General features: G+C 43.4%; 1 protein-coding gene across 5 annotated transcripts in view; it reads right to left on the reverse strand.

Moving 5' to 3' along the window:
• The window catches only part of cep135 (centrosomal protein 135), a 116258-nt gene that overhangs the window by 18777 nt on the left and 80212 nt on the right, over positions 1-17269 (reverse strand). For all 5 annotated transcript variants that reach the window (XM_073064623.1, XM_073064622.1, XM_073064621.1 and 2 more), the window contains one exon: positions 5786-5896. In XM_073064623.1, coding sequence (XP_072920724.1) covers positions 5786-5896 — 111 coding nt within the window. The remainder of the gene's footprint in view (positions 1-5785; positions 5897-17269) is intronic.

Here is a 17269-nt window from a genome sequence, read left to right on the forward strand (position 1 = left end):
AAGGCGACCGTCCCACATTTGATCCTCTCTGTGTACTAGGGAGCCATGGAGCACTTCAATTTCGAGTTACCAAAACTCAGACATTTGCGTGTTGAGTAACAGAGTATATGAGAGTTTTTAGAAATATGGTAAAATTGATAACTGTGCGAGTTCAATAATCTAACAGTGAGCAGCCGCAGGGGTTGGACACCATCAAGGTAGGAGTGGAAGTGTTCCTCCGAGGCCCGGGGAAGCTCACCTGGAACGGAAAACGGTGGCATGGTCCATACCCTGTCACCGAGGTCTCCAACAGGACATTAAAAGGTAAGAAGGGAGGGGGACAATAACTGGCATCATTTTCTCACTGCTCCAGATCCGCAAAAGGAAGCCAAATTAATCTAATTGAAACGATTGACGAAGAGGGCACGGGGAAGGAAACGGGCAAGGATGAGTGGCTGGATGTTGGGGTGGATAAGTATCACCGCTCTCCTGGGACGTCTCGTTCAGGGAGCGCCGGACCCCTGTGGGGCCAGAGTGATATTAGACGCCGACCCAAAGAGGGATAAAGTTTTTCAATTTGACCTTTGTGATGTGATTGACTGCTGGGGAGGTTCAGAGGCCGGATGGAAAGGATACGAAGTCTACATGTGTCCCTTTGCGGCACTCGGACTAGGGTATCCACCCATCTTTCCCAATAAACGAACGGCGGGAGGGCAGTGGTGTGCCTCCTGGGATGATGTTTGGTGGGGAACGGGGCGGACCAGACGGAAAGCTGACTAAGAGCCTGATAGAACTCCGGGCGTTGGCCAACGAGCTGAAAGAGCAATCTGGGGTAAACAACCCAGTGGTAGATTGGCTGAATAAGACCTTTGGTAAGTGGGGAGCGTTTCTGGGACAGTCGGCTCTAGGACTGTCTATTTCAATTGCTATCTTTATTACGTGTGGTTGTTGTTGCGGGACTATAGATCGAGCCTTGACCGGAAAGGATGGACCTCCACCGGCATACCAGGCACCCTTGTTCCCGGTGGAAGGGGAGGACACGGCCCTCCCGGAAAGCGGACGCGCTATGGGAGGACACGGACTGAAATGGACCATGGCAAGGGGGGGATTGTGAATTTGTTCTTGAATAAGTTTTCTGAAATGTTGCATGCTACTTGTAAAAATTGCGGATGTTTAGGGAACCCCTACCCATATTTTGTGACCCTAGGTCAGACAAATCAGGATAAGCAAATAGGGAGGACACGCCAAAGAGTGCCAGGGGACGCTCACCTCCCTGCCTGATCCCGGCAGCCGCGGAAAAGCTTGTAAAGGGTGTGGCCTCTGGGAGGCCAAGGGAGGGAGTGTTAGGGTTAATTCGAGACTGCCATTACAGGTCAGGAGTGGCTCACGTAATATTAGGAGGCCGGAATGCGAGGGAGGGGGGAGCGAAACTGGGGATTCCGCTACACCGAAACTACCAGTGTCACGTGATTCAGTAAACAAAAGAAATAGGTAACTCGTGAGTGTATGGCATCAGGCCAATAAGATGGACACAAGTGCCCGATATTACCTAATATGTAGCAGGGGGTTGTGCTGGGGGGAAAAGGGATATAAATAAGAGCAGATTGTAAGGGGAAGTCGGAACGCGCCTTCTCCAGCGACTCCGTCGATTCGCTGTGCCAGTTACGAATTCTGCAATAAACCCAAGTTTTGTAATATTCCGGTGTTGGTTGTCTCTCTTCCTAAACGAACACAGGGCAGAATTTCAAGCCCAACAGTACGTAGAAGTCCCAATTAGAGTGTGCGATACTTTATCTGCTATTAGGGAATAAAACAGGGTAGGCGGGAGAAGTTTGTGGAGGTGAACACTTTGCATCTAGTGATCACAATGCCATTAGTTTCAAAGTAAATATACAGAAAGATAGGTCAGGTGCATGGGTTGAGATTCTAATTTGGAGAAAGACCTATTTTGATAGTATCAGAAAGGATCCGGCAAGTGTGAATCAGTACAGGCTGTTTTCTTGCAAATGTGTACTTGGAAAGTGGGAGGCCTTCAAAAGTGAAATTTTGGAGAGAACAAAGCTTGGATGTGCCCGTCAGAATAAAAGGTAAAGATAGGTGTAGACAACCTTGGTTTTCAAAAGATATTGTGGCCCCAGTTAAGGAAAAAAAGGAGGTGTATTGCAGGTATCGGCAGGTAGGTGCTTAAGGAATGCAAGAGAACACTTAGGGGGCTAAAAGGCTGTCATAACAGACAAGGTGAAGGAGAATCCTTAGGGATCTACAGATATGTTAAGACCAAAAGGATAGCAAGGTACAAAATTAGTCCTCTGTAAGATCAGAATGGTAAGAGATTGAGGGAAATCTTAAATATAATCTTTGCATCTTTATTTACTTGGGTGATAGACTCAAGAGTCTATTGAGATAAGGCAAAGCAGCAGCAAGATCATGAATCTGATATGGATTACAGAGGAGGTGGTGGTTGCTGTCTTAAGGCAACTTAGAGTGAACTAATTCCCTGGGCCTTATAAGGTGTTCCCTCAGACCCTGTGCAGAAATTACAGGGGCCCTGGCAGAGATATTTAAATCATACTTAGTGACAGGTGGGGTACCGGAGAATTGGAGGACAGCTAATTTTGTTCTGCTGTTTAAGAAAAGCTCTAAAAATAAACCAGGAAAGTGAGGCCAGTATAGGCCAGTGAGCCTGACATCAGTCACGGAGAAGTTACTGGGAGGTATTAAGGGACCATATATACAGTATGAGTATTTGGATAGATATGAACTGATTAAGGATAGTCAGCATAGTTTGTGTGTGGTAGGTCATGTCTTATAGAGTTTTTCAAGGAAGTTACCAGGAAAGTTGATGAAGGCAAAGCAGTGGATGTTGTCCACATGGTCTTTAGCATGGCATTTGACAAAGTCCTGAATGAAAGGTTGGTCAAGAATGTTCAGTTGCTCGGCATTCAAGTTGAGGTAGTAAATTGGATTAGGCATTGGCTTTGAGGTAGAAGCCAGAGAGTGGAAGTAGATGGTAACCTCTCTGACTGGAGGCCCGTGACCAGTGGTGTGCTGCAAGAATTGGTGCTGGGTCCATTGGTTTGTCACCTATACCAACTATCTAGATGAAAATATGGTTAACGGGATCAGCAAATTTGCAGATGACACCAAGACTGCGGGTGTAGTGGACGGTGAGGAAGACTATCATGGCTTGCAGCGGGATCTGCACCAGCTGGAAAAATGGCAGATGGAAATTAATGGAGAAACATAAAGAAGCTTTTGGCACACTGGCCTTCATAAATCAAAGTACCGAGTACAGGAGAGGGAATGTTATGTTGAAGTGGCATAAGATATTGGTGAGACCTAATTGGGAGTATTCTGTGCAGTTTTGGTCACCTACCTAGAGGAAAGATGTAAACAAGGTTGAAAGAGTGAATAGGTTAGGACTTTATTCCTCGGAATGTAGACAATTGAGGGATTTGAAAGTGGTATACAAAATTATGAGGGGTATAGATAGGGTAAATGCAAGTAGGCTTTTTCCACGGACATTGGGTAGAACTACAACTCGAGGTCATGGGTTAAGATCGAAAGTTAAAACGTTTACGGGGAACACAAGGGGAAACTTCTTCACTCAGAGGGTCGTGAGAATGAGCTGCCAGCACAATGTGCGAGTTCAATTTCAACATTTAAGAAAATTTTGGATAGGTACGTGGATAGCAGGGGTATGGAAGGGTGTAGTCCCAGTGCAGGTTAATGGGAGAAGGCAGATTAAGTAGTTTGGCACAGACTAGATGGGCTAAAGAGCCTCTTTCTGTGCCATATTTTTCTATGATTCTATGACCAGAGGGCACAGCCTCAGAATAGAGGGGCATCCATTTAGAATGGAGATGGCAAGGAATTTCTTTAGTCAGAGAGCGGTGAATCTGTGGAATTCATTGCCACAGGCGGCTGTGAAGGCCAATTCATTAGGTATATTTAAGGCAGAGATTCTTCATTACTCAGGGGATGAAGGATTAAGGGGAGAGGTTGGTGTTGAGAGGAAAATGGATCAGCCGTGATGAAATGATGAAGCAGACTCAATGGGACAAATGGCGTAATTCTGGTCCTATATCTTGTGGTCTTCGAGAAGTCTACATCAGACAGAGCAGTTTAAAAAGTCATATTAGGTGAAAGAACAGAAAAAGTGTGAGTTAGAAAGTACAGAAACTTAAGGTGGCTGCTGGTTGGAATTTTAAATTAATAACTGACCTAGCAATAAATGCTACCTACAGAAAAGCATTCCAAACTTTTATCACCCTACGTCTTAAAGTCTCTTCTAGAAAGACCTGATTCGACCATAAGACATAGGAGCTGGATTAGGGTATTCAGCCCATCAAGTCTGCTACATTATTCAATCACTGCTGATGTATTATCCCTCTGGTGTAACATTTGATGCCTTTACTAATCATGAACTTATCAACTTTTGCTTTAAATATACAAAATGAGTTGGGCTCTAGTCATCTGTGGCAATGAATTTCACAGATTCATCAAGTTTAGACTAAGAAATTCCTCCTGAACTCTGTCTTAATGGGATGTTCCTGTATTCTGAGGCTGTGTCCTTTGGTTCTAGACTCTCCCATTATTGAAAATATCCTCTCAACTGCCTTTCAATATTCAGTCGGTTTCTATGAGATCAGCCCTCATTCTTCTAAACTTGAGAAAATACAGGCCCAGAACCATCAAATGCTCCTCGTATGTTAACGTTTTCATTCCCAGCATTATCATGAACCTCCTCCAGACCAGACAGACAGACATACTTTATTGATCCCGAGGGAAATTGGGTTTCATTACAGCCGCGCCAACCAAGAATAGTGTAGAAATATAGCAATATAAAACCATAAGTAATTAAATAATAATAAGTTAATCATTCCAAGTGGAAATAAGTCCAGGACCAGCCTATTGGCTCAGGGTGTCTGACACTCCGAGGGAGGAGTTGTAAAGTTTGATGGCCACAGGCAGGAATTACTTCCTATGACACTCAGTGTTGCATCTCGGTGGAATGAGTCTCTGGCTGAATGTACTCCTGTGCCTAACCAGTACATTATGGAGTGGATGGGAGTCATTGTCCAAGATGGCATGCAACTTGGACAGCATCCTCTTTTCAGATACCACCGTCAGAGGGTCCAGTTCCACCCCCACAACATCACTGGCCTTACGAATCAGTTTGTTGATTCTGTTGGTGTCTGCTACCCTCAGCCTGCTGCCCCAGCACACAACAGCAAACATGATAGTACTGGCCACCACAGCCTTCCCAATGCTAACGAATTCTAACTTAAATGAGGTCATCATGCTCCAAATGTGGTCTGACCAATGACTTCCAATGCCTCAGCATTTCATCCTTGCTTTTATCTTCTAGTCCTCTCAAAATAAAGGTTAACATTGTATTTGCCTTCCTTACGTCCAACTCAACCTGAAAAATTCCTTTCCACCTCAAATTTCTGAAGTCACTTCCTGCTTGGAAAATAGACTACACCTTTATTCATTCTACTAAAGTGCATGACCATACACTTCCTTTTACAGTGATTCCCCTGCCACTTCTTGCCCATTCGCCTAATCTGTCCAAGTCCTTCTGCAGTCTCCCTGCTTCCTCAATGCTGCCTGCCCTCTAATCTTAAGAGTCCTTACACTGGAAATATTTTCTCTTATTACATGGAAAAACTTCAATGAAAATACTCATTAACCTTCTAAATTTCACTGATTACAGCTCTGGAAGAAATTTAACTGCACAAATTTCACCTGGGTAAATCTATGCCGAATATAGGATTTTCCCCCACTTCTTTGTATTTCTTACCTTGGCAACCATTAAGCTTTCTATTCTCGCCACTTCATTGATGTAGTTATGTACTCTTGATTTGAAATCATCCTTTTCATGCAAAGCTTGTTCGAGTTCACTGCTGATTGCCTAAGATGAAGGTGAAGATTATTAACGAGATATAAACTGCTCAATGCAGAGACAAATTGTGCAAAACTACCAGTTACTCACTATTCCTAAAATCAGAACAAATATGTTTGAAGTATTTTGAGAAACCTAGTTTCCAGTTGTTTCAAGTTTGAAGTTACACCGATTACAATATTGCTTCCAACAAGACATTTCAAATGAAATTTTGAGTACCCTGGATCTGTGCAAGTGCAAATACAAAACCAGTTGCTGCTATTGTATTTAAATTGTCAGTGAAAATCCAAAAAGCTCAGCATTGCCATGGCACCTCCCAGGCCTTGTGTTTGTGAGTGATCTCCGATATGGTACATTACCCAGGCTGGACTGCAATGAAACAGCATACATTCTGATGGGTCAAATTTAGCACACTCCAACCATTCTAAGAAATTTTTATGGAGCTGAATATGTCTGAGGCAGGCATCCATGTACAAGGGAATTCAGATCACTATGTTACATCATTGATAATCTTTAGTTTCCTCTCACTCACAAACCATATAACAATCACAGCACGGAAACAGGCCATTCCGGCCCTCCTAGTCCGTGCCGAACTCTTAATCTCACCTAGTCCCACCTACCCGCACTCAGCCCATAACCCTCCACTCCTTTCCTGTCCATATACCTATCCAATTTTACCTTAAATGACACAACTGAACTGGCCTCTACTACTTCTACAGGAAGCTCATTCCACACAGCTATCACTCTCTGAGTAAAGAAATACCCCCTCGTGTTTCCCTTAAACTTTTGCCCCCTAACTCTCAAATCATGTCCTCTCGTTTGAATCTCCCCTACTCTCAATGGAAACAGCCTATTCACGTCAACTCTATCTATCCCTCTCAACATTTTAAATACCTCGATCAAATCCCCCCTCAACCTTCTACGCTCCAATGAATAGAGACCTAACTTGTTCAACCTTTCTCTGCAACTTAAGTGCTGAAATCCAGGTAACATCCTAGTAAATCATCTCTGCACTCTCTCTAATTTATTGATATCTTTCCTATAATTCGGTGGCCAGAACTGTACACAATATTCCAAATTTGGCCTTACCAATGCCATGTACAATTTTAACATTACATCCCAACTTCTGTACTCAATGCTCTGATTTATAAAGGCCAGCGTTCCAAAAGCCTTCTTCACCACCCTATCTACATGAGACTCCACCTTCAGGGAACTATGCACTGTTATTCCTAGATCTCTCTGTTCCACTGCATTCCTCAATGCCCTACCATTTACCCTGTATGTTCTATTTGGATTATTCCTGCCAAAATGTAGAACCTCACACTTCTCAGCATTAAACTCCATCTGCCAACGTTCAGCCCATTCTTCTAACCGGCATAAATCTCCCTGCAAGCTTTGAAAACCCACCTCATTATCCACAACACCTCCTACCTTAGTATCATCAGCATACTTACTAATCCAATTTACCACCCCATCATCCAGATCATTTATGTATATTACAAACAACATTGGGCCCAAAACAGATCCCTGAGGCACCCCGCTAGTCACCGGCCTCCATCCCGATAAACAATTATCCACCACTACTCTCTGGCATCTCCCATCTAGCCACTGTTGAATCCATTTTATTACTCCAGCATTAATACCTAACGACTGAACCTTCTTAACTAACCTTCCATGTGGAACTTTGTCAAAGGCCTTGCTGAAGTCCATATAGACTACATCCACTGCCTTACCCTCGTCAACATTCCTCGTAACTACTTCAAAAAATTCAATAAGGTTTGTCAAACATGACCTTCCACGCACAAATCCATGCTGGCTACTCCTAATCAGATCCTGTCTATCCAGATAATTATAAATACTATCTCTAAGATTACTTTCCATTAATTTACCCACCACTGATGTCAAACTGACATGTCTATAATTGCCAGGATTACTTCTAGAACCCTTTTTAAACAATGGAACCACATGAGCAATACGCCAATCCTCCGGCACAATCCCCGTTTCTAATGACATCTGAAAGATCTCTGTCAGAGCTCCTGCTATCTCTACACAAACTTCCCTCAAGGTCCTGGGGAATATCCGGTCAGGACCCGGAGATTTATCCACTTTTAAATTTCTTAAAAGCGCCAGTACTTCCACCTCTTTAATTGTCATAGGTTCCATAACTTCCTTACTTGTTTCCCACACCTTACACCATTCAATATCCTTCTCCTTAGTGAATACCGAAGAGAAGAAATCGTTCAAAATCTCTCCCATCTCCCTCAGCTCCACACATAGCTGACCACCCTGATTCTCTAAGGGACCAATTTTATCCCTCACTATCCTCTTGCTTTTAATATAACTGTCGAAGCCTTTCGGATTTACTTCCACCTTATTTGCCAAACCAAACTCGTAACTTCTTTTAGCTTTTCTAATCTCTTTCTTAAGTTTCCTTTTACATTCTTTATATTCCTCGAGCAATTCCTTTACTCCATGCTGCCTATATCTATTGTAGACATCCCTCTTTTTTCGAACCAAGTTTCTAATATCCCTTGAAAACCATGGCGCTTTCAAACCTTTAACCTTTCCTTTCAACCGAACAGGAACATAAAGATTCTGTACCCTCATAATTTCACCCTTAAATGACCTCCATTTCTCTATTACATCCTTCCCATAAAACAACTTGACCCAATCCACTCTCTCTAAATCCCTGCGCATCTCCTCAAAGTTAGCCTTTCTCCAATCAAAAATCTCAACTCTAGGTCCAGTCCTGTCCTTCTCCATAATTATATTGAAGCTAATGCTATTGTGATCACTGGACCCGAAGTGCTCCCCAACACATACATCTGTCAGCTGACCTATCGCATTCCCTAACAGGAGATCCAACACTGCCCCATCTCTAGTCGGTACTTCTATGTATTGTTGCAAAAAACTATCCTGCACACATTTCACAAACTCTAAACCATCCAGCCCTTTTACAGAATGAGCTTCCCAATCTATGTGTGGAAAATTAATATCTCCCACAATCACCACCTTGTATTTACTACAAATATCTGCTATCTCCTTACACATTTGCTCTTCCAACTCACGCTCCCCATTAGGTGGCCTATAATACACTCCTATCAGTGTTACTACACCTTTCCCATTCCTCAATTCCACCCAAATAGCCTCCCTAGAGGAGCTCTGTAATCTATCCTTCCAAAGCACCGCCATAAGATTTTCTCGGACAAGCAATGCAACACCTCCTCCTCTGGCCCCTCCTACTCTATCACACCTGAAGCAACTAAATCCAGGAATATTTAGTTCCCAATCACACCCTTCCTGCAACCATGTTTCACTAATAGCTACAACATCATAATTCCAGGTATCAATCCACACTTTAAGCTCATCCACCTTGCTTACAATGCTCCTAGCATTAAAATAGATACATTTAAGATACTCTCCACCTCCTCCTCTCTTTTCATCCCTAGCAATGCATTCAAATTTATTATCCTTTTCTTTCTTCTCCCCTACAACTTCGGGCTGAGCGCATCCCTTCTCCATCACCTGCCTTTCCTCCCTCACACACTGTCTACTTACTTGCTCTACTGGTGAACTAACCTCCTCTCTCATAGTTTCCTCAAATTGATTTCCGCCCCCCCATCTTACTAGTTTAAAGTCTGCCCTGTAGCCCTAGCAAACCTCCCCGCTAGGATATTGGTCCCCCCAGGATTCAAGTGTAACCCGTCCTTCTTGAACAGGTCACGCCTGCCCCAGAAGAGGTCCCAATGATCCAGAAACTTGAATCCCTGCCCCCTGCTCCAATCCCTCAACCACGCATTCATCCTCCACCTAATTCCATTCCTACTCTCACTGTCGCGTGGCACAGGCAGTAATCCCGAGATTACTACCTTTGCGGTCCTTCTTCTTAACTGCCTTCCTAACTCCCTATACTCTCGTTTCAGGACCTCTTCCCCTTTCCTACCTATGTCATTGGTACCTACATGTACCACAACCTCTGGCTCCTCACCCTCCCACTTCAGGATATCTTAGACGCGATCAGAAACGTCCCGGACCCTGGCACCAGGGAGGCAAACTACCATCCGGGACTCCCAATCACCTCCACAGAACCGCCTGTCTGAACCCCTGACTATCGAGTCCCCTATTACTATGGTCCCCTTTCTTCTATCCCTACCCTTCTGAGCTACAGTGTGCTGTAGCACAATCCAATGTGCTGCTGAGTATAATGATAGCATCACCCCACTAAAGTCCACTTATTTATTTTATTACTATAGTTTCCTGTTTCCACCCCACCATCCAGACATTGATAGCCTCCATCATAACAGGTTACTAAAAGGATGCTATTTTGATTTGAAGTTAAAAGCAGCACAAATGCTTTCTACGTAACTGTGCTGAGTTAGGAGAAAGTTTCAAAAAAATATTGGAGAGGAAATGAGAAGTGCAACACACCACTTCCCTCTAGAGAGACCAGTTTATTTTAACATCTCAAGCTGGGGGAAGGGGGCATTTCGGACCTTAAAGGTAACTCGAAGCTAACACAACCAACTCATCATACAGTACTGTGCAAAGGTCTTTGGCACCTGATATTTTATAATATAAATTTTGTTTTAGATATTTATATTTTGTCTTTTGCATTAGCATGTCAGTAGAAAAGCACAAGCTTTTGATTTCCAAACATTAACTTCCTGAAATATTAAATGTTAGAGAAATGTTTGTATTCATTAAAGAAAGTAACATTATTAAGTAATAGCCCTGTGCATGATTAAACAAAGATACCAAATAGAATGCTAATGACCAATAACATGAGCTGAATGATCTAAACTGATTAACTGATACAGAAATGGACATAGAAGGAATCAAATTCGCAAAGGACAACCGAACTAAATGGTGACCATGTGGAAGATGTGAGTTTAACCTTCAAATCATAGAGCTTTGACCAACGACCATCAGCATTTGGGATTAATTACTAAGAGCAAATTAAAGGAAGGTGGGGCAAGTGCAGTGGTCATCGACTGAGTTGCCATAGAGTGGTGATCTATGGCTTTAGCTCTTGAGGCTTCATCAAAATAGTGCTTCACTCAGAGAAAGCAAAGGAAAGAAAAGCTCAGCTTTTTTCTTTCTCTTCTTTGTTATCTGCTCAGTTAGATAGAGATAACAGGCAGGATAGTGCAATGCTCCCCTTGTGGGATGTGGGAAGGCAGGGAGACCTCCAGTAACCCTGACCACGACAACTGCAAGAAATGCATCCAGCTGCAGCTTCTAACAAACAGTGTTAAGGAATTAAGAGTTGGAACTGGATGAACTCTGGATCATTCAGAGGCTGAAGGGATGACAGACAGGAAGGGGAAAGGGGTTAAGAAGCCAATGCAGAGCATCCCTGAGGCCATCCCCCAGAACAAAGTCATAGTGGTCTGGTCTCTGGCACTGTTTGCATCTGTGACTCAAGACAGGAAGGAGGAAGAAGAGGCACACTGTGGTGGTAGGGAATTCATTAGTGAGGGGAACAGAGAGGAAGTTCCGTGGGTGAGAACAAAATTCCTAGATGTACGTACCCTCCCAGCTGCCAGGGTCTGAGATACCTTGGATCAAGTCCTCAGCATTTTTAAGTGGGAGGATGAACAGCCAGAAATTGTAGTCCACGTAGATACCAATGATATGGGTAGGCTGAGTGATGAGATTTTGCACAGGGAGTTCAGGGAGCTAGGTGCTAAGCTGCAGGGCAGGATCTGCAGGGTTGTGATCTCAGGATTGTTACTGTGCCATTTGCTAGTGAAGCTAGAACTAGGAAGACTATAGAGTTTAATACGTGGCTAAGGAGTTGCTGTAGCAGGGACAGCATAAGATTTTTGGATCATTGGTCTCTCTTCCAAGGAAGGTGGGACCTGTACAGAAGGGTTGGTTTGCACCTCAACTGGAGGGGTAACTAATATCCCAGTGGGAAGGTTTGTTAATGCTGCACAGTGGGGTTTAAACTACAGTTGCAGAAGGATGGGAACCAGAGTGCCAGAACAGTTGGTGGAGAGATTGTGGAGGCAGATGCTGGTAAGACTTCAGACAATTAGGAATCAAAAGGTTGAATGAACATGGTGTGACAGAATTGATAAGGGTGAATACAGGACTGAAGGTGTTGTAGCTGAACATGCACAGTATACAGAATAAGATAGATGAATTTGCAGCACAGTTGCAACTTTGATGTTGAAGGCATCACAAAATCATGGCTGAAAGATACAGCTGGGAGCTTAACGCCCAAGGATGCACACTGTATTGAAAGGGCAGGCAGGAAGTCAGGGGGCGGCGTTGTTCTGTTGGTAAAATAATGAAATCAAATCATTAGAAAGAGGTGACATAGGGTCGGATGGTGTTGAATCATTGTGGATAGAGCTAAGGAACTGCAATGGTAAAAAGATCCTGATGGACGTTGTATACAGACCCCAAAACTGTAGGGAGGATGTGGTCTACAAATTACAAAGGGAGATAGAAAAGGCATGTCAAAAGGGCAATGTTACAATAGTCAAAGAGGTTTTCAATATGCAGGTAGATTGGGAAAATCAGGTTGGTGCTGGATTACAAGAGGGGCACTGAGAACTGTTCCAAGTGTCAGGGGACATGAAGTGTGTGAAGGTACTATAACTAGAGAGGAGGTTCTTGGGAAACTGAAAGGTCTGAAGGTAGATAAGTCATCTGGACCAGATGGTGTACACTCCAGAATTCTGAAAGAGGTGACTGAAGAGATCATGGAGGCATTAGTGATTATCCTTCAAGAATCACTAGATTCTGGAATGGTTTCGGAAGACTGGAAAATTGCAAATGTCACTCCAATCTTCAAGAAGGGAGAGAGGCAGAGGAAAGGAAACTATAGGTCAGTTAGTCTGACCTCAGTGGTTGGGAAGGAGTTGACTATTAAGGATGAGGTCTCAGGGTACTTAGAGACCCAAGATAAAATAGGCTTTAGTCAACATGGTTTCCTCAAGGGAAAACCTTGCCTGACAAATCTGCTGGAATTCTTTGAAGTAGTAACAAGCAGGACAAAGAAGAATCGGTGGATATTGTGTACTTGAATTTTCAGAAATCCTTTGACAAGGTGCCACATGAGGCTGCTTAACAAGCTATGAACCCAAGGTATTGCAGGAAAGATTCTAGCATAGATAAAGCAGTGGAAGATTGGGAATAAAAGGGAGCCTTTGCTGACTGGCTGACGGAGACTAGTGGTGTTCCACAGGGGTCTGTATTGGCACCATTCCTTTTACGTTACATGTCAACAATTTAGATGATGGAATTGATGGCTTTTGTAAGTTTGCCAACAATATGAAGATAGGTGGAGGGGCAGATACTTTTGAGGATGTAGAGGTTACAGGAGGACTACCAATTAGAACGGGCAAAGAAATGGCAGATGGAATACACTGTCAGCAAATGTAAGGTCATGCACTTTGATAAATGAAAGGGTTGCCTACTATCTAAATGGAGAGAAAATACAAAACACTGAGACACAAAGGGACCTGGGAGTACTTGTGCAGGATTCCCTAAAGGTTAATTTGCAGGTTGAGTCTGCGGTGAGCAAGGCAAATGCAATGTTAGCATTCATTTCAAGAGAACTAGAATATAAAAGCAAGGATATAATGTTGAAATTTTACAAAATTTCTGGTGAGTTGTCACTTTGGAGTATTGTGAGCAGGCTTAGCCCAATATCTTAGATGTTTCAAAGCAGGTTCACGAAAATGATTCCAGGATTGAATGGCTTGTCATGTAAATAGTGTCTGATGGATCTGGGCTTGTATTAACTAGAATTCAGAAGAATGAGGGGTGACCTCATTGAAACCTATCGAATGGTGAAAGGCCTTGATAGAGTGGATGTTGAGAGGATGTTTCATTTGGTGGGAGAGTCTAAGACCAGAGGACAATGCCTCAAAATAGAGAGGTGTCCTTTAGAATGGAGATGAAAAGGAACTTCTTTAGCTAAAGGGTGGTGAATCTGTGGAATTCTTTGAAACAGGCAGCTGTGGAGGCCAAGTCTTTAGGTATACAGTCGTCCCTCCTTATCCGCGACTTCCGCCTGCACAAATTCAACCAAACGCGAATCAAGAAAATCTTGGAAGTGCTCTTCCAGCGCTTGTTGTTTCAGCATTGTTCGCCTTGCGTCTCATTCATTCGCTACCTTGTTCCTGTGAAAAAACGGTTACTAAAAAGCAATTACGTGGTCAAAGCAATTGCTCAAAGGCTAAGAGGGAGCATAAAGTACTATCTCTTGCCGAGAACACAGAAATATTAGATCTTTTGAAAAGTGGCATGTCACCTTCCGAAGTGGGCCATAAGGTCAGTAAGAATGAATCGGGCATTCGCACAAAAAAGCAGAAGGAAGCTGAAATTCATGTTAAGTGTTAGTGCTGCCCCTACAACGGCAAAAATGGTCTCTCTGGTTCGTGATAAAGTGCTTGCAAAGACTGAGAAAGCATTAAGTGTGTGGTTAGTGGACACGTCACAGAAGAATATCCCTGTCGATAGCCAAATTATATGTGAAAAAGCACTTAGTCTCTATGAGCACTACTATGACGGGGTTGATGAGAGCAAGAGAAAAGAGTTTAAGGCTAGTCAGGGATGGCTGGCTGGCGATGTAAAGCGTTACAGCCTCACACGGGAGAATCAGCATTGGCTAATGCTGAGGCCGCAGCAGCATTCCCAGAGCTCAAGAAACTCATAGAAGAGAAAGCTACTTTCCAGAGCAAGTCCAACTGTGATGAAACGGGCTTGTTCTGGAAGATGATGCCCAATCGTACCTACATCCATAAGAGTGCCCAGCAGGCCCCGGGGTTCAAGGCCTGGAAAGATCGCCTTACTCTGGTGCTGTGTGGCAATGCAGCCGGTCACATGATCAAGCCAGGACTCATCTACCGAGCAAACAATCCCTGGGCCCTTAAGAGCAAAAACAAAAATTCCCTACCCGTGTTCTGACAACACAACAAGAAGGCTTGGGTGACAGTGATCTTGTTCTTGGAACGGTTCCACCAGCACTTCATTCTTGAAGTCAAGAAATACCTCAAAGAGAAGGGGCCGCCATTCAAGGCCCTCATAACTGACAATGCTCCTGGCCATCCCCAATCTCTGCTTCACCGATGATAATGTGGAAGTGATGTTTCTGCCTCCCAACACTACATCACTGCTGCAGCCACTTGATCAAGGCATCATCAAGTGCACTAAGGCGACTTACACCTGCTTCACCTTTGGGAGGATTCGTGCTGCCTTTGATGCTAATCCTGACTGCAGCATCATGGATTTATGGAAGAAATTCACAACTGCAGATGCAATTGTGCTTATTGCAGAGGCTGTAGACGCTGTAAAACCCGAGATAGTCAATGCATGTTGGAACCCACTGTGGAGTGAGACAATGATTTCAGGGGCTTCCCCACTATTGGTGCAGATGTCAGGGATATCTTGAATGTTGCAAGGGAAGTTGGTGGGAAGGCTTCTTTGACATGATCAAGGATGACGTCAACGGACAAATAGAAGAGCACAGAGAAACTCTTACCAATGAGGAACTCGAAGATCTGCTGAAATCCTCTACAGAAAATTATGATGCAGAAGATTTAGGAGGCAGAGCCATCAATTTGGACACTTGAAAAATTTTCAGCAGTTTTTCAACAGGCGCAAGTGTTGAAGGATATGATCCTCGACTACGATCCTTCAATGGAACGAAGCCTCCATGTCACTCGAGGGATAACAACATGCCCACAACCACTGCAAGATTTGTTTGATGATGCAAAGAAAAGGGACAGCTTCCTATAACAATGTTTCTAACTAAAGCATCTGTAATTCTGTAGTCTCGATATTCAATGCTTGAAGATCCTCAGCCCACAACCTCCACAGTTCCTGGCTTTAGTATTATTGAGCCTCCTCCAAAGCGTCCTTATTCCCTAAACAAAACAGTGTAACGATTACTGTACAGGTATTTTACTCATTGTTCGCCTCGCATCTCATTCATTCGCTGCTTGTGTTGTGAGCGAGAGGAACATGTACAAATCTTACACCATGGCAAGAGTGCCCATAGCAACAAGACACAAGGTGGTCATCCTACATCAGCAAGTTCTCTCCCAAGCAGAAACTTTGCGGCAAAGAGAAATTTTAACACGTACTATCCAAGCTCTTCTGAAGAAGCACAAAGAAATGGGCAAAGTTGAGGACCAGAAATACAGTGATCAGACATGGAAATATAGTGCAGCAGACAAGAGATACATCAAACTGATATCCCTTCTAAATTGGAAGAAATCCAGCACTGCTGTCAGCTCTGAACTCACAGAAACCACTGGAACCCAAGTACAACCTTCTACAGTCCAGAGAAATCTTGTCAGAAGTGATCTTCGTGGAATAGTTGCTCCCAAAAGCGATGCCTCTGAAGTGGAAACAAAGTCTAGAGACTCACCTATGCAGAAAATAACAAGGACTGGGGGTGCTCAACAGCGGCAGCAAGTGCTCTGAACTGATAAGTCAAAAATGTGAATTTTTGGCTGAACCAGGAGATAGTTTCTCTGTAGAAGAGCTGGAGAGCACTCTATGGATGAGTGCAGCCAGCTATGAAGCACAGCAGAGGTTCCCTGCAGATTTAGGGCTGTATTTCTGCAAACGGAGTTGGTGATCAGATCAGAATTAATGGACTCCTCAATGCTGAGAAGAACAAGCAGATTCTCATCCATCACACAATACCATCAGTGAGGCATCTGATCGGTTCCAAATTCATTCTGAAGCAGGACAATGACCTCAAACACACAGCCAAGGTCATAAAGAAATATCTTCAGTGAAAAGAACAAGGAATTCTGCAACAGATAGTATGGCCTCCACAGAAATCACAACATCCTCGAGGCTGTGTGGGATTACCTGGAGAGACAGAAGCAAGCGAGACAGCCAAAGTTTGTAGAAAAACTGTGGCAAGTTCTCCAAGATACTTGGAACAACCCACCTGCTGATTTTCTTAGAAAACTGCATGACAGTTTACCTCACAGAATTGATGCAGTTTTGAAAGTAAAGGGTGGTCACATCAAATATTGATTTGATTTAGTATTCTTTTACTGTTCACTGCTCTTTATAGTAATTCGATATTTATAAACCTTTCATTATTTTTGGAAGTATCTTCACTTTACACTTTTTTTTTACATGCACCCAAGACCTTTGCATAGTACTATACATATGTGAACAAACTTTTGGTATCTTCTTTTATATTTTTGGCTATTTAATCTCACCACCCTTATTGCTTTTTTAGTTGCATTCTTGCATGAGCCCCAGCTTTCTTTGCCCTTCACTATCTCATGAAACAATCTATGTTCTATGCTTACAATGATAATGCTCCCCAACTCTTTCTTTGCTACACTGACGTCTCTCATAAGGGCCCCAGGCTTTCTTGCATTTTTGTTGGCTATG

This window comes from Hemitrygon akajei, chromosome 13 (assembly GCF_048418815.1).
Source record: "Hemitrygon akajei chromosome 13, sHemAka1.3, whole genome shotgun sequence".
NCBI lineage: Eukaryota > Metazoa > Chordata > Chondrichthyes > Myliobatiformes > Dasyatidae > Hemitrygon > Hemitrygon akajei.